The sequence below is a fragment of the Triturus cristatus genome, chromosome 6, assembly GCF_964204655.1.
Source record: "Triturus cristatus chromosome 6, aTriCri1.1, whole genome shotgun sequence".
Taxonomy (NCBI): domain Eukaryota; kingdom Metazoa; phylum Chordata; class Amphibia; order Caudata; family Salamandridae; genus Triturus; species Triturus cristatus.
This window is the reverse complement of record NC_140589.1, coordinates 758362875-758387618: the sequence shown is the minus strand read 5'-3', so window position 1 is coordinate 758387618 and position 24744 is coordinate 758362875. Positions and strand designations below refer to the sequence as shown.

Sequence of the window (24744 nt, the reverse complement as noted above, 5' to 3'; positions counted from 1 at the left end):
TGTGCTGCAGGAAGGGCCACTGGAAGTATAACCAGGGCAGGGCACAACAACTCCAGAGCCATTGTGTCAGGAAGACTCTTCACACCTAGACCTTCTGTGCACCCATTTCTGAGAGGAATACACAACCCACAAAAGGAGACCCTGGATACTGGAAGGCACAATTGGTTTAGGTAGAAAAATGCCAACTAACTAAAAGTGACATTTTTAACACAGTAATCCATCAAACTTTACCATTAAAGACGATTTTCAATTACAATTAATTTGAGTAGAAAAAGCACTTCTCTATCTGGTCCCAAACTAAAGCTTTCACCTATTAAGTACAGTATAGTACCCAGTGTTAAGTCTATGGAAGAGATAGTTTCACAACAGTGAAAAACTACTTTAGGGTTTCTGTCAGGACATGTATAACTTAAACCCACATGTCCTACTTTTTAACTGCCATGCACCCTGCCCTATGTGGTTTTAGGGCCTACCTTAGGAGTAACTTATAAGTATTAAAAAAGGAAACTTTTGGCATGGCAAAAGGTTTAGTTGCAGGCCTGAAATGTTTTACAATTCTACTTTAGTGGGTGGCAGAATAGGTACTGCAGCCCACTAGTAGCATTTCATTTATAGGCCCGTGTTTCATACCATATACTAGGGTCTTAAAAGTAAATTAAGGGACCAATCCGGTATAGGCTAATTTTAGAGTGTGTACAAGAGTGCACAAGCACTTTACCACCGATTAGCAGGGCACAGTCTTAAAAGCCATCAAAGACTGGTTCTGCAAAGGAAGGCAAGTTGACAATCTGGGATGACCCTGCAGAGAGGGCCAGGTCCACAATATGCATGTATTTCTCCATAGGAAGTGTATATTTTCTTGTGTTCTAAGCACTGCTGCCCATCATTTATTTTCTATTTCATTTATTAAATTGTGTAAATGTGAACATTTTAATTATACCCTGGCACTGTTCTAGACAATACTATACAAGTGCATTCAGTCACGGGGAAAACCTTCTCAGGAAGGTTCCATCAGCTGGAGTGGGGCTGGTACGTACATCTGAATAACCACACTTTTTAAACCAATTATTTCTCACTTCTACCCTACATGATCCCGACTAGTGTCTTTGGTCCTGAACACTGGTAGATGCCCGGATGGAAATCTTTCGACAGCCCACCATCTCATCAACATGGTCTGCGTCCTGAAAGCAGAGACATACACCAAAGTGCTCTAGCACTGAACACGCCACAACTAGCCACAATCTGTGTTTCATAGGATACTGAACACTCCACTCAATTCATCTGCATACTAATTTCAGATACACCCACAAATGTTCCTCCTGAGAAAGTAAATGCTGTACAACCCTGGTAGCCTTACGTGCACAACAGCACCAATACCATGGAGAGAGCAAAGTGCTGCCAAATCATCAATATTACTGCCACGCCAACATATACACTAGATCCACACTGACAACCCTCACAAATATACCGTGCACTAATGAGCATTGTGGGTACAGGGAAGCCCTAAAACCTTACACACCAAAACACACCTCAATAGCACGCCCACATGTGGGTGAATCAGGGACAATGTTAAACCTCGATTTCATGAGCCAATGTTTCCAAAAATAAGGTGCAACACAGTATATCAAAAATACAGTTAGTAAGGACCGACTAAATAAGTCAGTTCCAGGGCAGAATGCTAAAGTTTAGACCGATTTACTACAAAAATTCAAAATGTACAACATTGAAATTGCTAAGTGTAGATTCATAGCCATGAAGGCTTTCTGCAATAGTGCAATATTGAATGGAAAGAAAATCAAGAAGCCCCAATGAGCAGCAAAATCCATTAGAAATTGGATTGCATCCCTAGTAGCATCGGAAGGTCATCTGGCTCACCCCCAAATAGTGCTTATATAAGAAATCTCCTTAGACTATACTGAAAACTGCAGATTCATCAGCGTGTAAGCAAAATATAATTTTAGCAAATCAGAGCATAGAAGTAATAGGAAGAGACCTCAAAAAATACCATACTGAGTCCAGTTAGAGAAGATCATTCAGAAGGATAATGTTACTTACCCAGTGAGCATCTTTTCTTGGCATGTACAGCTGTAGATTCACATGCTTTGCATACTCCTGCCATCTAGTGTTGGGTCCGGATGTTTGCAAGTTGTTTTTCTTCGAATAGGCCTTTCCAGTCATGAGGTAAGGTGACTCTTCCTTTGGGTGATAGTGCACATGGGCATCAACTTAATTGTTAGATTGTTTTCCCGCAGAGGGTGAGAACGGAGTTAGTGAGCGTAGAATAGTGATGTCAATGCATATGAATGTAAATTGAAAACTACAACTACAGGAGACCGGGGAGGCGGGTGGGCGCATGTAAATCTACAGCTCTACATACCAAGAACAGATGCTTACTGGGTAAGTAACATTATACGTTCGAGGCATGTGAGCTGTAGATCACATGCTTTGAATATCCTATATAGCAGTATACTCCAAAACCAGTGGCTAACTTGTAGTGGTTGTAGTTGTTTGAAACGGTGTTTTAAGTACTGCATTTGCCTGTTGTCTCGCTAACACATCTACACAAAAGTGTTTGGTGAATGTGTGCAGTGTAGACCATGTTACTGCCTCACATATGTCGGCTACGGGAATATTCCCAAAGAAGGCCATAGTAGCCCCTATTTTGCAAGTGGAATGTGCTCAAGGGGGTATTTTCAAAGTTTTTTGCTAAGGCATAACCTGTTTGGATACATTTTACAATCCATCTAGCAATTCCAGACTTAGATATGGGATTGCTTTGTGTGGTGGTGAAAAAGCAACAAACAGCTGCTTTGTTTTCCAAAAGTCTTTGGTTCTTTCTACGTAATATAGTATAGCTCGTCTAACATCAAGTGTGTATAGAGCACTTTCTGCTACGGAATCAGGTTGAGGAAATAATACTGGTAACTCAACTGACTGATTTATATGAAAGGCAGAAACTACTTTAGGGAGAAATTTAGGATTGGTTCAAAGAACCACCTTATCTTTATGAAGTTGAAAAAAAGGCTCTTGTACAGTTAATGCCTGAAGTTTAACAACTCTTAGTGAGGTTATCGCTATGAGGAAGGCAACTTTCCATGAAAGGAATTTTAACTGGCATTTGTGCATTGGTTCAAAAGGTGGAACCATTAGTCTTTTAAGGACTATATTTAAGTTCCATTCTGGTGCAGGTAGAACTCTTGGTGGTATCACCCTTTTTAATCCTACCATGGAGGCTTTGATCACTGCTACTCTGAATAGAGCTAAGTGTTGTCTATTAAGTATGTGGCTACTGCTGCTAGATGTAAATGAATGGATGTGTAAGCCAATCCAGATTGCTGTAAATGCAACAGATAACAAATGATGTTCTGTACAGAAGTATCAAGTGGATTGATATTGTTGGTTTTTACAATAGATAACAAACCGCTTCCATTTTGCTGCATAACATGGTCTAGTAGTAGGCTTTCTAGCTTCGAGAATATTCACAGTCTGGTGGTAGCTGTAAATAACCAAACTGACTTCAGGAGCCAAATCGCTAGATTTATTTCTTTGGGATTTGGATGTGTGATCTCTCCATGGCTCTGAATGAGGAGACTAGGTGTGAGATGTAGTTTTTGATGTGGAACCACCAACAGTTCTAACAGTGTGGTGTACCAAGGTTGACGAGCCCCTGTGGGAGCTACTAAGATCAGTGTGAGGAATGTTTGTCTGAGCTCCCGAACCAGTAATGGAATTAGTGGGAGAGGCGGAAAAGCGTAAGCAAATATCCCATAACAACTCATCCATAGAGCACTGTCTTTGGATAGATGGTGTGAGAACCTGGATGCGAAGTTTGGGCATTTTGAGTTGTGTACTGTGGCAAAAAGATCTATTTGTGGAAATAGGGAAGAAGATCTTGGGGGTGAAGTTCCCACTCATGAATTTGCTGCCTGTGTCTGCTGAAGGTCAACAATTTGATTGTCTACTCCTGAAAGGTGTTCTGCTAGGAGATAAATTCTGAGATTAATTGCCCAATTCCAAATGCTTTGTGCAAGGGGAGACAGCTGGAGAGTGTGTCCCCCTCCCTGTTTCTGTAGATATTATGCAAGTATTTCCATTAGAGCGCATCTAATGGAAGTGATGGAAATTAGTTTACCGTCATCTAAATCCTGAGCTTTGGCCTTATGCTCATCTGGGAGAAACTGTAGTAATTGCTCTATTTAGTACCAGTGGGCCCTTTCATATCTTACTACGAGACCTTGGGTGTTAGCAATACACCAACGATTAGCTGCTTGAGCAGCTACACGTTTGCCAGAAGCATCAATCAGTTTTGACTATCTGGGGGGAGGCGGGGGCCTCCCCAGACGCTTGAGAATTAGCTCGCTTTCGAGCATTGGATATTACTACAGAGTCAAGTGGTAGCTGAACCTTAATGAAAATAGGGTCTGTTGGGGAAGGTTTGTATTTCTTATCTACTCTAGGAGTGAGGATTCTAGCACGTACAGGATCTTTAAAGATGTAGTCTGTGTGCCTCAACATACCCTTAAGCATAGGCATTGTCTGACAGGATTTATGTGTTCCTAGAGTTTCAAAGAGAAAATCCTCCACTAAGGACTCTTTATGGAGCTCCACCCCATTGTACTGTGCAGCTCTAGCAATGAGCTCCTGATATGACAGATTGTCATCAGGTGGAGATGGTCTGGCAGGGTAAAGATCTGGGTCTGTATCCTGTGGAGGATCAATTGTATAATCCGTCCACGGATCTATTGGTAACTGTGTCGTCATCATCAGTATCCCCTACATCAGGGTGAGGTAGAGGAGACTGACTAGGTGTAATGTGTAAAGGATTAAGCTGTGGTGGAGAGGGAGGAGGAGATGGTAGTGTGTGGAAAGGATTACTACCCATATCTTTACTTTTCAACTGAATCTTATAAGAGCTGTTGTCATCAGGAAGCTTGTGTTTGGATGGTGGTTTAGCGTGAATATGCCCTGCGTCAGGATTACTATAGCGTTTTTTCTGTTTCGGATCAGACTTTGGTGGTACAACGTCCATGATTGGATCCGATTGCAGTATGGGCAGCTCTTTAGTTTTCTGCACCCAAGCTTTCGGTGCCAAGATGGAATGTCCTTTCGTTGCTGAAGATTTCGGCACCGAGGAATGTTTCTTTGGTTTCGGTGTCGAAGGTTTCGACTCCGAACCCATTTTGTGCTTGGTGTCCAAAGGTTTCGGCTCCGAAGTAGGTTTTGGCCGACTTTGTCCCAAACCGGAAGGCTTGTGAGAGTTTTTTGGTGCTGAGCTGGCCGGCTGAGCGTTACAAAGCTCTTCTCGGTGCCGACCTTGGCCTGAAGGCAGAGGTGGTGCCGAAGCCTTAAATTGTTTAGGGACGGTGGGTAGGGGGTCTTCTGTACTCACGTTCCCTTGTCTCTGCGGCACATAGTCGACCTCGAGGACAATGTGCAACTCTGATTCGGAGTCCGACGTCGCTGAAGCCTGTTCTTCGGCCGCCGAGAAGCCTCTTGCTCGGAGTCTTCGCCGAAGAGATCCGGTGTGTTGTCTAACTGCTGCATCTCTAGACGCTGAGCCCAATGATCACAGAGAGTTTTCTTTGATCTGAATATCGGAACGCATCGCTGTCTTGTTCTTTGTGCTCTGGGGACAAACAAGTTACACACCTGATGCAAGCCTATACGGGGATACTTTGCGTGGCACAGGGGGCAGAATTTGAACGGAGTCAGTTCCATCAACAAGGAGCCGGACCAACGCAGATAAGACAGAAGTCTGCCCGCAAAATCCCAATCAAAATGGAGATTTCTTGATGGTCGAGTCGAACGGCGGAGAAAAGGAAACGCGATCGAAAACAATATCATTGAGGGTAGCGTGGATTGCGCACCAATGGGAACCAGAGAACCGATTCCGAAAAGGAGCGCAGCAATACACGTCCAAACCAGATGGCGGAAAAAAACCAATCCAACAATGAAGTCTATGCCCATACACACTATCACCGAAAGGAGGAGTCACCTTACCTCATGACTGGAAAGACTTCTTTGAAGAAAAACAACTTGCAAACATCCGGACCCAACACTAGATAGCAGGAGTATGCAAAGCATGTGATCTACAGCTCACACGCCTCGAACATAAACATTACTTTGCATAACTGCATGCAGCAGAAGTAATAAACAGTGAACATGCAGTGTGAGACATCCATTTTGAACAAGATAGAGTTGAGATGTAACTGAAGCCTAGTTAGCATAAGCCAGGAAAATGCACTTTAACAGGTCATACCAAAATCATTTAAAAAGCAATAACATCAAATAAGTGTACACATGTAAATTAGAGTATAGATCCATACTTTGCTCCTTGTAAATAATGCACAATTAATACTAATGCACAAAACCTTCTAGAGCATAAAAATGCACACAATCACCTATGTGGGCCGAGATACATACAAGGAACAAAATGACTCTGGGCATGCACTAGACAACCAACCACTCAGCGCAAAGATCAGCATAAGCATCCTTCAGCCCATCTATCCGTATACGTATTTTACTACAAAGAAATTTCAGAATGGAATTTATTTTTACTTTCGTAGTAACCTATACTAACCACTGTCTTAGGTCTGATCCACTCGAATGCATTACTGAGTGCCTCAGTGTTTCAGCACATGGACAAAGCCACTGAGGACTCAAAATTCACTGATATGTGTAATTCTAAGTACACCAGTACTATCTTCAAAGCCTTAATATTTTTAGCTAGCTTCCTAACTTAAACTCTAAAGCAGTCTTTAAATCTACCTTTAAAGCCACTTGAACATCTCACATTCCAAGTCTTCACTTTCCATTCCCAAAGATAAAATTCAACAACTTCTACAAACATAAGAACCCTTCAACCCGGAGCAACTGAAGCAACTGAAACAACTGAATATTCCTTGCTTCACCCAGTCACTTTCACGCATCGTTTCATGCTCGGGATCATACTACAAGACTTATTTATGATCTGCCAGACAATCTCTAAAGCGGCAAACTTTCTCCTTTGAGCCGTAAAGAGAATAAAGCCACTCCTGTCCACTTTTCTTCTACAAACAGCCATCATTACGGGCATTACACACCACGCTCCCACCACTCAGCTATCCAACATGCCACCCCCAGAATTTTCTTAACTTCATGGAATTTCGATCACATGCCTACAATCTTCATTGAGTTACATTGGGTAGCCACTGAGGCTCAAATGAAATTTGAACTACAAGATTGTCCACATCAATCTCCACCCTAGCTCTGAAAATTTCAAGATACTGGGTGTTATGTGAGGTCTCAGAAGCAAAAACAATGTTCTTGAGATCCCTAGCTAAAAAACCATTCACTCCCATCACCAATCCTTATTCTAACAAGTATTGGGAATGCAATAAGGTCTCGCATTTGACTGAGTTAGAGCTATTGGGGTTGTAAATGACAGTCTTTTTCCCATGTGTTTTGGTATTGAGTAGAGAGGATGTATGTGGTGTGTAGTGAAATTATGTGGGCTGAAGTGGAACTGTAGGTTGTTGGATTGCGTGGAGTGGATTTGTGTAGTGCAATTATGTAGCATGGTGTGCTGTGGAAATGTAGGTAGCAGTTGTGGTATTGAGTGTTTTTTTTAATTATGTGAAGCTGCAGTTCTGTGCCTTTGGGTCGTAAAAAAACACGCTATGGGTGCTTGGGGCACCTGCGTACAACCAAAAAGAGGTGACAAGTGAGTAGTTTTGTTTTCCTTTGTACCCGTCTGTTGTGGCAAGGTGGGGATATTATATGCAAAAATAATTAAATGAATTGCTCCATAGTGGTATTTAATCTTCTACATGAGCTGAACTCTCCTTGAACATGCACAACCCAATGGCTCCTGGACTTATGCGTATCTTCATGGGTAAGGTACCTGTAAATGAGGTTAGGGTACCTTGTGCACATATTGTGGAAGGTACTGTGCCGCCGCCCTGTTTCTTCTATGGCGATTTGTGTTCTGACCACGGACAGCAGCATCTTCAAAGAGTGGCTCTAGGGGAGCAAGACGCACAAGAAGAGGGTGGGCGAAGATCTACAGCTCGGGATCTAAATGTGCAACAACTCTTGGAGTGTGGGCCTCTCTGTATCCAATACTCTAAAACACAGACTTCCATTGAAGTGCTCATCAGCTGGGTTGCAGAGGTTGGAAGCACAGAAGTACAGGAACACCTAAAATATACTTAAGTTCGGAACACATGGGTAACTTTTCTTTCTGTGGCCTAGCTTCTGGTTCGTGAAAGCACCCCTTGCAGAGCACCCCAGGCAGTGTGGGGGTGATGTTGGGTTCCTGGAGCACTGGTGATGTCTGGGCAGGATTGTAGTTTGAGTGTACACCTTGTCGAGTGACACTCTGTTTTGTATGTCGATCCCTTCAGGCATATGTGAAGGTAAAACCAGGAGGCACCCTTGTAACAAGATGACAGCTCACATTGTGTACTCTTTGGCACCGGGAAAAATGATATCGTTTTTCATCTTGTTGTCTCTGCCTTTAATAACCGTGCATGAAAGACCTTCACAGGTTTAGAATTAACACTTGAAAAGAATTACAGGGGGCAAATTGCAAGCCCTGGTTATCATGTCTGGAGATGTTTTAGGTTGAGAATTCGAGACCTCTTGTATATACTTTGGTATATACTTATATGTGTAGGTACTATGTGGGCTCTGGAGATCACCCCAAGGACTTGTCTGCATCCACTTAGGGACTTTTTTTCTGTTCAACTGTCTCTATTTAACTTTGATAGAAAACGACTAGCAGAGGTCAGTAAAATACCTGAATCACATTCTCTAGATTCCAGTCCATAGAAATGGTCTTCCACGTGCACCCGTAGACAATATTTTTTTCAAATCTCGTATTTTCAGTGATATGACCACCGAAGGCCCTGATTTTATATTAAAAATAGAACTTTGGACTATACCATTTTCCGCTGAAAGGCAATATTTCTTTCCATGTGTTCCCATACCTAGCGTGTCATGCAGTTTGGTGCTTACTTTCCCTCCATGTTAAACAGTAGATGTTTCAGCACCAAGGCGAATGTGCTGCATAGCTAAATACGTATAAGGTCCCAGAGGCGAGACCAATTGCATTGCAAATGCTTGTTTCAGATATGCCCCCGTTTCTTGTAATTCCCCTTTGCCGTGCAGACAGTGGCTCTGCCAGGGAAGATGGTCTGCCCTGTGAGGAAAAGGTGTAACCAGTCCTTCCACATTTCTGCATTGTAGGCAGGTGTCCAACAAACAGACGAAAATGACACTAGGTATACATTCCGTACTGAAAGTGGTGCGCAGAAGACTGTCAGTTGTGGCGTCCCTTAGAAAAATCACATATTTCAAGGTGTATTGAGGGATGCACTGCAAGGCAGAGCGGGAACCCTGTTTACTGTCCTGCCTGTACGTCCATCTTTCCTTGGAGGAGCTGCAGGATGGCTGCTCGCGACACAAACGTGATTTGGTTTTAATATGTTTATTTACATTATACACCTACATAATGCAGCACTGTTTGTAAGCGCCCGAGGGCAGGTCCAAAAGTATAGTGCTTTAAAAATGTTAAAGCATACAAGAAGCGTGATAGCTTTTTCAAAACTAACAAGCAAGGACGAGGTAGGGGGTGGAGAAAAGGGAACAGCACACGGAGAAACGGTGGGTAGGAGGGGGAAGTAGTAACATAGGAAAAGAAGCATTGGCTAAGCCAATATTTTCGGCCTTGGCAAGCCTGAAATGTATTGTTGTAATTTTTATTTTGCAAATATGCGCAATAAACATTAAATTAGTAAAATTATAAAAGTAACAATGCCACCACCTAAAGTTGCCATGCACATACTTATTAAAAAGAAAAGTAAAACAAATAAATGATCGCGTGCAAAAATATATAAAAAAAATGAAATGAAAGCAGAGATTGTCTAGCAGCCCTGGCATTGACGTGATCTACTTTTTAAATTGACATGTATGCACGAAAAGAGAATGCAGTTACTCACAATGTAATGAGCCAATGTATGAAGTGGCCTGACCCATTGCCACATGTATTGGTCAGAAGCAACATGTGAATGACAGACCAGTGACTGATAAGGGCTGACTAAAAGTCTCTGCATGTACATATACATATGTATGTATTATTAGGAACAGTTTGGAAAACATGAGCAGTGGAACAAACTTTTCTGTCCAGACCAAAAAATGTATGTAGGCTAAGAACACACCCTAAAAAGATGAACAAGGCCAGGTATCCCCATTGTATTAACCTTCCATGCCACACAAGTTGAGCAAAGCCAGCTACCTTCCAAACAAGTATTGTGCGTGCTAATTAAATTGATTAATGAAAGGGCTGGTACCTAATTTTGTAGTAAAAAATTTTGTTCAGTCACTGCATTCCAAAAACAGGGACAAGTGCTCCAATTAGTGAAATCTGCCCGGACACATGATCAAAACCCGGGACTGTTCGGGATGCTTGTTCTCACTTAATCAGTGCCCAACCAGCCGCCCTTTGCACACGGCGAAGCCTGTTTTTGTGTGTGTGTGTGAGTGGGGGGGGGGGGGGGGGAGTCAAGTCAGGCGAACGGAATATACAGCGACTACCTTTTTGCACTCCAGGATCGCGATGCACTTCTACTAATCTCCAAAGAATAAAAAATAAAATAATCTTATTACCTTTAAGGCTAGCATGAGCCCAGCTCTTTCTTCCTCCCACCAGTAGGTAGAAAAGCTCCAAAGTTTATAGACAACTTGTAGGTGCTACACAAAATACCAATAAACACATGCACATATAAATGAAGAAATGTGTTGAGCTCGCAAACAGTGCCGCGTGGCATATCTAGCTTTTCTTCAATCGCTGACGGCTATCCATGCAGCAAGTGCACTGACATGCCTGGAAGGCAACGTGTTAGTGCTTCACAAAATACCAATACCTACATTAATAATAGATTAATGCATTTAAAAAAGCGAGTACTTTCTGCTTCGGAACCTCTAAGTGATCTAAAGAGTCTGAACAGCAAATTGTTGGTGCTATACCACATACGAGCACACATTTGAATAATATACATTTCGACGTCTCCTCTGATCGTACAGCACTGCCTCTCTTACCCAACACTTAGCGACCACCACGTCGACAAAGTCTGGGTTTCATATTTTGTGGGTTCCATAAGGGCTTGTGACAGAGGAAAGATGATGTTCTTATTTGTAAAAATTTAAATTCGTGTCTGTATGTGTGTCTAAGACAGATTCAGGGCTTCTGGAAGCTGAACAAAGTACATTACAAAGCCAACAGTAGAAGACATCCCGAAAAAACACAAAGCAACCTGCTGTGGGTTAGAGGCCATTGAAGACTGCTGCGGGGGTGGCATGGACACCGTGCTCCATGGCAGGCTGAGAAGGCAGGCGAAGCGACCAACGGGGCATTGCTGCTGCAGCCTGCGGAGGCCTAGGTTGGTTGCCATTGGTGCAGACTTCACTACAGCAGAAGGGTCATCTCCCTGCACCTAAGGACAGGCAAAGCAGAAAGGAAGGCCACTTGTCGCTCCTCCTCCCTTCTCTCTCCTCCCCCCACAAAGCAGAGATGTTAACAGAGTTGGTGGAGTCGAGTACGGACACCATTGTTTGCTTAGTTTCCCGGTCAACTGGGATTACATGCGGCATTAGTACTGTTAAAAAATAGGCATATATTATCCTCAATTAACTCCCCCAAAAATATATAAAACCGGGCACCTGCTAAAATATTAAGCGTGGTGCCCATGTTGTTAATACTTAAAGTTTACAGTGCGGGACAGCAATGAGGAGCAAATAGTGGAAAAGCAGGCGCAGTGGTGCAACCTAAAGTGCGACGACCCGTGTTGTGAAAATAAAAGCAGAGATATTAACAGAGTTGGGCAAGCCGTGCGGCCGCCATTGTTGGCTTAGTTTCCCGGTCAGCCGTGATTACATGCAGTGTTGTGTACGGTTAAAAATAAAAATAAAAAAAAATAAAAAGGAAATACTTGACAAGAAAACAATTCTAAAAGTGGCCGTCTGCTTAACTATTAAGCATAGCGCAGCAACGTGCACCGATGTCGTGGGTGGAATAGGAAAAGATCATTAAAGAAAACAGTGCTCACCTACTATATAAAGCAGACCGTGTAATATCGCAAGTAAAAGGTCCAGTTCGTATACAAGGTTACAAATGCAGACAAGGCGGTACCCAAGGAGGGACTCGTAAGCCTTTTCACTATGAAGAGCAACGATTTCAAAAAGGACAGTAACGAGCCAATTGACAAGACGGGCGCGAAATGGGCCGAGCTTGTATTCCAAACCTCAATACAGCATGCCTTGCAGAGCAGCGCTGCCCAGGCTCGACCTAAAAAGGACTGGTGTGTGTTCAATTCATGGATGAGATGAAGAATTCAATGTGTAAGAACAGTGTAGTTTTCAGATATAAAATAGTCGCCCATGCTTTTCATGGGAGGTGGAAGGACACAGCCAATAGAAAAAAAATGTAAGACTAAAATACTATAGGGGAGAGATTCAAGATGTGATTGCAAATGTCTACAGCAAACAGCTGAAGGTTCCTAAGCCAAAGAAGCCAATAGTTTAAGATGAATGAACCAAAGACTGCTTGGGGAACTATTTAATATAAGTTCACCCATGAATGGCACAGGTGCAATTAATTACACAATAAAAAAATTACAAAAACACCTTCTCAGAACAGGCTACTGCACTACCTAGATTGCAGCTTACAACTACTTACTATTATTATCCAGGAAACATGCATATTTTCAACAAAGTGACACAATAGCCTGATTTACGTTTAAATTGGAAAATGTTTGCTATTAAGTGCAAACAGTATTGTGGACTGTATGCACTCAATTCTTAAAACAACGATTATGCAGTCCAGGACCAGTCACAGAAAGGCGAAACTAAAACCTAACAGCAGCTTTCTACAAGGCTGTCTGTCACTTGGATTGATTCTGCAAAGAGGGTCAGCTGCTGGGGCTTTCTACGCTACACTCATTATCCAGAGCTGGAGAATCAATAGCAGCATTTCAGCGATACAAGATCACAAAGGCACAATCCATTTTAAAATCACAGCAGAGCTTGAAACCGCGAACAGCAGCTGAAGAATACATAAAAAGTGTACATTTAAAAGCATACACAACCGTACCTTTTCATGTTTAACAATGCCCACGGTATACCAGTTGGTGTGTTGAAGGCTGGCAGCAATTTCTGTCCAAGTTCAATAGCCTTTTTCCTAAAAATCTGTGGGGTAAAAGAAAATCACAATAAGGCAAATATGTAGAACTTCTTCGGTCCTAAGCACACCTCTATCAACCACAAACTTAAAGTTGTGTCTGGACATTCATTGAACTTGATGAGGTTAATAGAAGTTTCAGGTTCTCTGCATCAATTAGTATGTTTGTGTAACAAAAAAGCCCCCTGGTTACTCCCCACTGCTCCTCCCCCACGACTCATATATAAAGTAAATTCAGAGACGATACACTGTACAAAATGCCTAACATTACATTCCACAAACATTCAAAGGTTTTGGGAACTACAGTGGCCTCTTGTGGCCTAGAAACCCTAAGACCAATACCAACGCAATCACCTGTATCAGCTATCGGTGTGTTCCCACGAAGGAGCCTCAAACTAGAAGTCTAACAGAAAGAACATATTTCACGACTGCTGCCTGCTAATGGGGTGCTGAGCGCAGAAGCCTCGGAGGGCAATGAGCACAATAGAAAACATGCAGTCATTCATTTACTTTCTAACTAGCTTCATTTAATTTCACATTGTGCAGCTCTAAGTAGGTATTCCAGGTTTCAGAATTGAATCATACTTCTAAACAGATCAAATTTAAATGTTAAGGTTTTTTTTCACCTAGCAAAAACAGCGGAGGCTCCATGTTGAATGTGATACCCTCGCCCAACATCAATGTTGCATTCAGGAGCTTGTTTTGCCTTTAACCTTGGTTGTGTTGAGTGGGAGCTGTCACATACTGGATGGAGTTGGATAATAGGTTACACACAGTCTACAGAAAAGTACGATTTACCTTTGTACAGTTTAATTATCTTACACTTACAGGACTCCTGCTTAATTAAGGATACATTGCTAAGTGCTTTTGCTGACAGAGCTGTGAACGCCAGCCTGTTGAAGATGGACGTTTGCCAACAAGGCGTAATGACAAAAACTAAGAGGGAGGAATCCAAATGGAGATTCAGCAACCTGGCCCAGTTACTGTCTTGACGAATAATGGTGATGAGCTGGAAATCTCTGAACGCTTCTGGCTATTAAGCAATGGTTTGCCAATGTGCACAATGTAATGTTGTGGACAATTCAGGACAGGTCAAAGTGAGACGGAGGGGAGGTGGTAATACAGCTGAGGCGCAGAATTGGGCAGAATTTGTACTTGAATTAGTCAAGAAGAAATCAGATGGCAGACTAGTCTAGTAGCAAAACTGCATGCAATGACTTGATTACGAACTTTAACTTGTAAAGAACAGCCATGCTCTCACGGTTGGTGTGGCAGTACCTGCCAAAGGATTGCAGCAATATATACATAGCAGAGAATAGGACTCCTGGGGTGATTTTTTGACAATCATGGTTATCAATTTGACCACCTGCTCAAAGGCAGATCAAGACATTTCAGAAGTCGCAGGGTTTACCAAAGTACCACACTAGCATTTGCCAAAGGCACCTGTCCCACCTCCTAATCACCTAGCCTACTTGTTCTGATGACAAAAGCAGGATACCCAGGGAAGAGCAGACAGCAGACCATATCAGAGCTTGCACAGTGACAACTGCTGTCTTTTTCATTGATTCACATGGACCCCAACAAGTACGTACATTTCCAGGCAAAGGGGATATACATGTTCACAGAAAGTTGGATTTGTAACCAGAATTATTAGGCATACCAAGGTCGTTCATTGCAAATGTGTCTATGCTCGCGGTGCATTCTGCACAGAACGTCTTAATTCTGTGCATCACCTTCATTTAGCATGGTAAATGTGGTCAGCAGAAGCACATGGTGCCCTTGAAGTGAGAGGCACTGGGCTTTGAAGGCTGCAGTGATTTTAATATGAAAGCATTCAAGGAGAGATGCAGAATTTACAACAGCGCATTACATACCTTCAATAACCAAGTTATTTCAAATGCATTGAAAGGTTAGCATATACTGCATATAAATGGTACTCATTCCTCCACCATGTTAAACAATTGAAGATCGCATGTAACTAGTCGCTATAGCAGGAAACTTCCAATCATTTCATCAGGCAAAATAGATTAGCCAAACTGATTCAGGCTATAATGACCTATTACATAGGCAGTAAGGGCAACTTTGCCCAAAGGCGACCCACCATACTCAGCCACCACCATCCATAATTGGGATATGTTAAAGATCTGGATGTTTAAAAATAAACTGATTAGTCAGATTAGGGAAGCAAGACGTAGAAATAAAGGGATTCGCTCGAAAGCTCACATTTTCTCAACATATGGAAGCTTGATCTGAACTCCAATCGCACACTGCCTCAATAGGCATCATTGCAACTAAACTAAGATGTGGCTGAAGCAAGTCTCCAACCATCATCATCTTAGAGGTCTACGGCGCCACCATTGCGCTAGATACACACATCACATTTGAGTTCAACAAGGTCATGTTCACTTCAGGCCCGAAAGCTTCTTAGAGTTATTGGTGACATGTCGCAGTACCTCATGCCTGAAGCAAGAAATTACTCTGCAAGGTCACCCAGAAGACAGTTTCCTGGTCATCCTGGTCCTGTCCCTAGGACTTGGCAATACATTTGTCCATTTATCATCCACATCAGGAAAATTCTATTCTTTGTACAGAGTTAGGTAGTCTAGCAAACTTTATTCTGCCCAAAGAGACCTACAATAATTAACGTTGTAAACGTGACATCCAGGGACCCTCACACATATTTATTCCCTGGGATATCCAGCCTTCTTACACTGCTAAAAAAAAAGAGCAGGTCTGTGTCCAGAGCCACAAGTATCTTACTTAACCTACTAATCGCAGTGGTCAGGTAAGCTGCAAAGTGACTGGATCCAAAATAGTCACTATCAAGGAAACTACAACACAAGCTAAAATGTATATAACCTTAGGCCCCACTTTTCTTAAAACAGCCCAGGTCACAATGACGCCCGACTGCTTAATGACTTGACTATAACAGCTTTCAACTGTACTTTCCGACTTGTTGGAATAGCATGATCAGATGATCGTATCAGTTTAAGAAATTTCTACCCCAGCTTTTACCTATTTTCTGTGAGCCGATAAATATGTCCCTGGCATCAGCAGAAGTACTCGCTTCATGGATACACGCCAAGGTCATTCCATTGCTAAAACAGCCGACCCTTGATGACTAGCCAGAACATTTCCACCCCATCTCATTACATCCCTTTGTGGCTAAAGTCACCAAGTCTTGCATCAACTCTACTCTAACAATTTGTTGAGTCCAACGAAATTTTGGACTCCTAGCAGAATGGCTTTAGACCACGCCACAACACCAAATCCACCCTGCTGGCAGTTACCTAACACCTGTGGAGCTCCTTGGATGAGGGCAATACCTCGGCTCTGATCCTTCTCAACCTTAGTGCTGCATTCAACACTGTATCGCATAAGATGTTGCTGCGATGCCTACAGGATATAGCTATTGGAGGTGCCGCTCTAAATTGGTTTGCATCATTTCTATCTGAAAGATCCTTTCAAGCGATCTCCCCTCCCTACGGCTCTAAGGTACAAACCGTACATCATGGGGTCCCGCAGGGTTCAGCTTTGAGCACTAAGCTATTTAATATATACATAGAACCTCTAGCGGAGATTGCTAAAAGTAGAGGCTTCTCCCTGGTTTCTTATGCTGATACTCAGCTTGTGATCTTTGTCCAACAACTCGGACCAAAATATGGTCAAGTTCCAGGATGATATGATGGCTATCACGGACTGGATGCCGACCAAATGCTTGCAGCTGAATGCTAACAAATCCGAGATTCCTCTCCTGGGAAGAGACATTTATAGAGTGATCGCTGGTGGCCCACTGCGTTGGGAGCCTCCCCACTGTCTAAGGAGATCGTAAAAAAGATCTGGATGTCTGGGTTGACTGCACTCTTACCTTTAAGGCACAGACTAAATCAGTGGGTAGTGTATGTTTCGGACTCTTACGCGGACTTAAGCCACTACTCTGGTTCTTTGACGCTCAAACACGCCAGACCATCATCCAGTCTCACCATACAAGACTGGATTATTGCAATTCCCTGTACTTGGGTGCCAATAAAGCCAGGATTAATAGTCTTTAGAGGGCATAGAATGCCGCGGCCCGCCCTTCATTCATTCATTCTACCTCCTTAAATTCTGCGGACTCCAACTATACATAAGCTGCATTCGCTTCTGGTAGAGAAGAGAATACATTTTAAATAATTGTGCATTGCTTACAGAATTCTTTAAGCTCAAGCCCCCCCACCCCAATCCGAGCCAATTTTCTTATCCCTTACATTCCTAGCCGTGCGCTGCACTCCTCTGATCAACATCTGGCACGTGTTCCCTGTGTCAGAGCACAGGCGGGAGGTCGATCATTTCATGTCTTAGTTTACTCCAACTGAAACACCTTTCCAGGTACTATTAGGAGCATTCAGAATCACGGGGCATTCAGGAAGGAAGTAAAGACCTGGCTTTTTTCCTGAATAATCCACCTGCCCTGATCTCCTCCATTGTCTTGAAAATTTGGAATCAGCGCTGGGACGCCCCACTGCTGGGGCGGCCATGCGCTTTACAAATCTGATAACCTAACATGACATGACAGTTTTTAGAGTGGGACCTTTAAAGGTCTTGCATAGAATTAATCTTCTGTCTCCTCATCTCGCAGAATGATGCTTTAGGAAATTTGAAAAACTTCAAAATAAAGTATCCGAATGCCAACTGTGACTGAGTGGACACAAATTTTAGACGGCCCACGAAGAAAATAGAAGATTGTGCTAAACTGGAACATGTGTAAATAAGAGGGGCCTTAAGAGATCTCAATGTGCAGAAGCACGCTGTAATTCAGTTTGGATATTAAAAGTAACTGCTTTCAGTCATGTGCAATCTACACGTTAGATCAGATTGATGCTTTTTAGTATCCGTCTGAAAACCCATACTAAAGTCTAAAGAGATACGATACGTCTAATCGAGTTCATACAACAAAAAAGATTGTCCAGATCAGCTCCATTTAACATGGAATATCTATTGACTGGCCCTAGTTAGCCTTTTGAGGCAATTTGATCATCTTTAGCTAAACAGATGTAGTGTGATCTAAATTTCAATGAGAAAAATGTAGTGGTTTTCCAGCAGGTCACATGTATGACAGCAGTCTGTTTTGGCCTTTTACTGATGAAAATGAATCACTAACCTGCTACACTGTAAATGTCAGCAGAGTTCAGTCACGCTACCGAATTTTTCACCCAGTGGCATAACGAAACTTGAGCCTGCAACGTACACAGAGAGCTCCAGTCCAAAATTTGCTTTTAGAATGATATCATTAAATACTGAGGGCTTGCGGCTTTCTAGGTTCTCTCTTGCCACTTAGACTTAAATATAAAGATGTCACTGCCTCCGTCTCCCTTGGAGACCGAAGATGGTGAAAAAAAAAATTCTGGACAGCCAAGGTATTTCAAAAGGGACTAAACAGACAAAGGTTTGCGCATCCCCTGGTTAGCATAACAGCAGGTAATCTTTATTGACATTTGTTTAGTGGCTCCTCTTAATTGGTCCACATTAATATCGATAAATCGATAATACTAATTTGATACTGTTGTCAAGGTACAGCAGGCTTAACTCACCATGGTATACGTGGTGTGCGCTGGATTGAGGCAGATTCAGCATTCACCTGCAGATTCAGTTCCCCTCGATTTGTAAAGGGTTAACGTTTGCATAACTCCATACTCCTGTGCCATAATGACCAACAGAAGCGCATGTGAACCTGTAGATAAATATAAGCAGTGACAGGGCCTTGCACCCTGTTGGCCAGGGAAGGCTCAGTAGCGCTCACGCCGCCCTAGACAGCTTAACACTGGCTGGGATTATAAGGGAGGCCCAGGTCCCAGAGTTGTCGAATTTAACCAGGTAATGAAAGCTATGCACACTACCCAAGCCCTCTCCCAGCATTCTGCAGAGGAGACCCTACGATTGTTGGGGCTGCAAGTCATATCTGGCTTACTGAAATGGATATTCAGCTCCAACTTACCCATAAAATCCACAAACTAGTCCACAAATGCCTACAATGGAAACCCTGTTGTATTCACCATGAAGTCCTCTTTACTAATAACCTGAAAATCACATGACAGACACCATAGGGACTAAAACAAATGAGGCTGGAAAGAACTTTCGCGATAACAAGGGCGCATGCTTGAAGGAAACAGAGGTGATGGATCAGTGACAATACCAACAGGCTCTGCAAAGCCAATAAGTTTGCATTGGCTGCCAGGCTTTTGGAACGGTCACTGCTTTTTTGTCATGGATTTTGCAAAACTTAGTTGGGAAAGCTGCTAGATCAGGGGTCGCCAACATTTTCTGTAACGAGAGCTATAGCTGTTACACGCAAATTATCCTGAGCTACTAGTATTAGTGTTGTGATAGTGGGTACATCAGACAAGTGGCCACCCTATGCAAGATTACCAACAATAATCACCTCAGTGCACCAGGTAGGGTTGTTAACAGTAATGTAAAAAAATGCTTTGTCACTAGAATGCCTTTACATAGGTAATACTTAGCAGCCATGGCTGCAATGTCCGTGGCACCAAGGCAATATCAGGAATAAGTCTCCACACTGCCACCACGATTTAGCCTTCAAATATCAGCTTTAAAAATATTTTGAAAATCCATCCCTTTTTCTCCAAACATTTTATGAGTTCTGAAAATAAACACATTTTCTCCTCTAAAACACACTTTGCAATTTTGGTTCAGATATATTGAGCCAATCAAAAGCTTCTAGTTTAGCAGGCTGGGCAGCACACATGAGGGCTACTCCGTGTTAGCTGTAGAGCTACCAGGAGCTCATGAGCTACTCGTTGGAGGAGCCTGTACTAGACTAATCAAGCTTATAAATCAGAAAAAGGAGAAAAAAAACACTAGCTAGGATCTATATTTCTTTTGGTCTCAAAAAGCAAACCTTGCCATTGGAGTCCCGGCACTTAAGGGAAGTACTTTGTGTGTGGATGTGCTCCTTGTTGAAGGACATATCACAACTCTCAGCTAAGTCAGCCACTGGCAAAGTGGCATGTGATATGATGTATTGGGGAAGAAACGTGTGAATGACGGACTTATGGATGAAGAGGGCCTGCTGAAAGTTCCTATAAGTAAGCATATTATACATATAATTTTAGTAAAATCAAAAGGTCTTAGCTAACTCGAAGAACTAATCAAGAAGATTGTCCTTCATGGTTTGTCCAAATGGTACCATACAACTGCTTGCATAGAGTGATGTTAAGACTATTACGTGTTAAAGGTCCACAAATTGGTCACATGGGTAATTTCAGGGGGCTGGTATAAATACAGGTTATTTAACCGCCTAACTGCGGCGTGAATTCCGCCACGGTTTGAAAGAGGGGGCGAGGCACGTCAGCCAACAGACATGTGCAGCACTAGCCAGGTAGTGCTTGCGACGGCCGTTGGGAGCACGGAAGGGGTTAAGAATCTATGATTTTGGGACAGTAATAGAGAATTCTGGAGCTAAAGAGAGGTACGGTTGAGCAATTACCTTAGCTAAACTTGAAAACCGTTTAGGCTTTTAAACCTCATATTTAAAGCAAAACATTTCCAGCTAATGTCATAAGATTTATAATAAAATGCCAACTGACAGGCACTGCTGGCACAGCAACTGGGTCGTCGGATTCCCTCCCTTCACATAGGGCGTGTTGCATTGTTGTGCATAAGGGCATGCAAAAGATGTGAAGATTTGTCACGTGCTCATGCAAGGGCTCACTTACACACGTCAGCAGTCGGTATTTGGAAGCCCAAAAACAGAATTCTGTTAATAGACACCATAAACTAATTTGACATGTTCTAAAAGGTTGGAGCAAAAACGTGCCTATGCTCAACCCACAAGGAGTTTTGCGTTGTTTTCTGGAATATACAAATTCAAATCTAGTGGCACTCAGAATATTTTGAACAGCTTTGAACCAAACAAGAGCTACATTTGGAGGTAATAACTGAATGGTACAACCACATACATCCCACACAATTTTTTAAAATTTAATATCAGTTTATTTAATTCAAACAAATAGAAAGTACATGATGCAGTGAAAGGAAAACAAGGGTGCAAGAGCATCACAGGCTGGGCTACATAATAAGTCATCAGTTCCGGGTCAGCTCAACAGAGCAAACCCCGAGACACAAATGCCTTGAAGGCACAGGAACTTCCCGAATCACAAGTGGCAGCACCAAAAGGAAACCCTCACCAGGACCAAGGGAGGGGCTATGGGAGGAACAAAATGGCAGAAGCCAAACCAGGGTTCAATCGTCCAGTAGAAGGATGACATAGCATCTCAGCCAGGGAGTCAAAAGGGGGTCCAAGTAAACATGACCCAAACAGATATGAAACACCCACCCCGCATAAAGGAGACATTCTGCACTGCGACAATATTAATATACTTTGCCATACACAAAATAAAGGGCACCATACAGCAATAGAGAGGCAAAGAAAAATCAGAAGAGGTGGGTGGGGGGGGGGGGGGGGGGAGTGGCAAGGGCCTGGAGTGGGGGGCAATGACCTCAAGGACAAAGGGACCCGCCTGGCAGTTCAAGCTGGTTGTTCCGGGGGATCCGGTCTCTGAGCCCGAGAGAAGACTATTTCATAAGCCATTGAACGCCACACCACGACTTACTTTGAAGAAAGCAAATTTTCATGGACCACAAGTAAAGTCCTGCATATTTTGATAGACTGGCAGCTTGTTTTTGCCTTCCACTAAGGCATAGTAATGTATTTATTTTGCTCCCGCCTTAGTAGAGCCTGTGCATACAATTATACCTTTGTTTAAATGACAGCCACGTTGTGAAACAGGAGAGGCCGGTTTCATCCAAAACTGCTGGTCTATAACAGGTATTAAATTGTTGCAAGGTATGTATTCATGTGCATTTTTAGAACACCGTCCTGCCTCTATGTGCAACTTAAATCCAACAATTCTTTATAAGAGCATTCGGTTTTGTTAACGTGTGAGCATGTTTCATGGAATTATCACACCAGTTGTAAGTGTCCGTTATGTACACCTCCTTCCTTCCTGTTTGATAAAGCTAAAAATGAAGATGGCCAACAACCTCTTGATGTCAAATCCACAATAAAACGAGTTTGTGCTAGTCACACCCACATACAAACCGTTGATCCTGCACTCACTGACGTGATAAAGGTTGAAGGCCTCATTTTTCAATTAACTCTTCAATACATTCACTAAGTTCTATCCTAGACTCCTGTCATTGGAAACGCATCAGGCGCATGACCAATGCTGCCAATTATCAACACTGTTTACTTAAAAAATATCAAACCATTACCATCCACCCCACTCATTTGGGAACTGTAGGAAATAATTTGTCATGGTTTGGTAAAGCCATATTAACAAGTACACCAAAATACTCACTTGTTCCAATGAAAGAAGTTCTCCACTCAACATCCAGACCTCCACTATGACTGGAACCAAGTCTTGTCTGCGCTGAAAGACGTACACTGGTTGCCCAACAAAGCCATACTTCAATTTAAAGGTGGCTTATTAGAATAAAAAGCTGTTCATCTGAAGAATACCCCGCCCCCAACATATATGCTAATCAATTAGGGGAAAAGAGTCCTTGCTTCAAAGTCCCCCGACCGCCTGAGTAGCTCAGAATTTTAAAGCTACTGAAACGCAAAACCAAATGTTCAAGAGCAAATACTATATTTTTTAATTTCCCATGGATCTCTGAACTCACCGGACCCTCCTTTTCTCAGAGGTATAAAAAAAAAACTTTACTAGTTTGCTTTTCTAAAACAATCCCTATGGCCCAATCTCACATAAGAGCCCTCCTTTTCCCACTTGTAATCTTACAGATTCATTTACACATGATCTGTTGTATTTCCTTCTTAGTTCCGTGTAAAGCATGCTCACAGTGGGGTGCAGCAGCACCATGAAAGCGTAAAAAGGGGAAGAGGAAACAGAGTTTGAAGCCCTTTACTTCAACTGCCTTCCCGCACATTTGGATAAGATATTACTTAGTGTTGAGGTTTATGACTGATTGGCTACTCAAATATTTGTAATGCATACGCACCGCTACACCGAGAAAGCCTAGGGCCACCAAAGCCAACTAAGAGCAAGCCAATAAACAAGACTCACTTGTCAGTTGCTTTAAAGGACACCTTATGAACAGTTCTAGATGCGAGGACGGACTGCCTGAACAGAACTCACAGGTATAAACTGCTCGTGCTTTATTAAAACTCTGCGTAAACCCATAACGACGGGGGAAAGGAGTCTATCATTAGTAACTAAGAATAAAGGTACACAGTAGCTTCAGGTACGCCAATTTAAGACCATGAACAGGCCAGACAAGCTTCAGAACATTCAGACAACAAACACAGGGGACTGCATCGAAGTAGAGAAGCAGTGTACTTTTTAAAGGAACAGAAACCGTTTTAATAAACAATCTGCCTGCCCCATTTGAAACCCTCAGAGAACCCGGAATCCGTGTAGAACTTTTAAAGACTGATCGGCGTTTGGTAGGTGAGAGGAAAGGCTTTTATCCCGACATGAAAATAGCAAGCATTAATGTAGCACAAGTAATTGCTTCCAACAGTTTCAGAGACGGCTCCGTGACTGTGCGCTGCGGCAGAAACTTTTTATAATGTGCCATTTACCGATTTGATTTGTACTTGCATCCCCAGGTGCCTTCCATTTCTGAGAAACCAAGTCGAAGCAGATACAACTTTACATACACAGCTGGCCTTCACAGACATACTAAAGTGTCTCAGGAATTCTGCCAACATGATTGTTGGTCCAAGTTTTCCTGTGCATTAGAATACATAGGTCTCATTATATCGTCTGTTCAAATGATTCAATCTATACCATAAGGAGGTAGAGACATTTTAAAAAAAGGTAGTTTTTAATTTAAAGTAGAGCTATATATTTTACAGCCGAACAGGTGTTCGTTGCAACACTCGGGACATGAGATTCAAAATCATAACCGAAAAACAGAAGGAAAAGATTGGCCATAAGAGCCCACATTTTAGGAGGGACAGATTTAAAAAGGTATTTATTTTTGTATCTATGCCTGCGTTTGTGGAAGAAATCTGCCATAAAATGACGAGTCTGAACTCACATCAGTGATTCCTAAAATGAGTTTGCACTTGTAAGGAATATGCTACTTACCAGTATGCATCTGTTCTTGGCATGTAGAGCTGCAGAGTCACACTTAGGATAGTAGATCGCCATCTGGTGTTGGGTTCGGATGCTTGCAGGTTGTCGTCGTCTTCGGAAGAAGTCTTTGGTCACGCGATAGGTGACTCTCCCTTGGACGACAGTGCGCATGGGCATAAACTCAATCGACAGATTGTTTTTTGCCATATGGGAAATGATGGAGTTTGAAGAAAAGAGAGAGATGTCCATGTGTGTTGTCAAAGTAAGACAATGCTGGAACAGATACAGGTCCCAGGGAGGTGGGTGGGCGTGTGTGACTCTGGAGCTCTACATGCCAAGAACAGATGCATACTAGTAAGTAGCATATTCCGTTCGAGGCATATGAGCTGCAGACCACACACTTAGGATAGACTATATAGCAGTATC

The 24744-nt window shown here is 42.6% G+C and overlaps 1 protein-coding gene across 1 annotated transcript in view; it reads right to left on the bottom strand.

Annotated features, from left to right (window-relative positions):
- The window catches only part of MAN1A1 (mannosidase alpha class 1A member 1), a 466871-nt gene that overhangs the window by 174778 nt on the left and 267349 nt on the right, over window positions 1-24744 (bottom strand). Inside the window, exon 5 of the mRNA XM_085611277.1 lies at window positions 13130-13224. Coding sequence (XP_085467403.1) covers window positions 13130-13224 — 95 coding nt within the window. The remainder of the gene's footprint in view (window positions 1-13129; window positions 13225-24744) is intronic.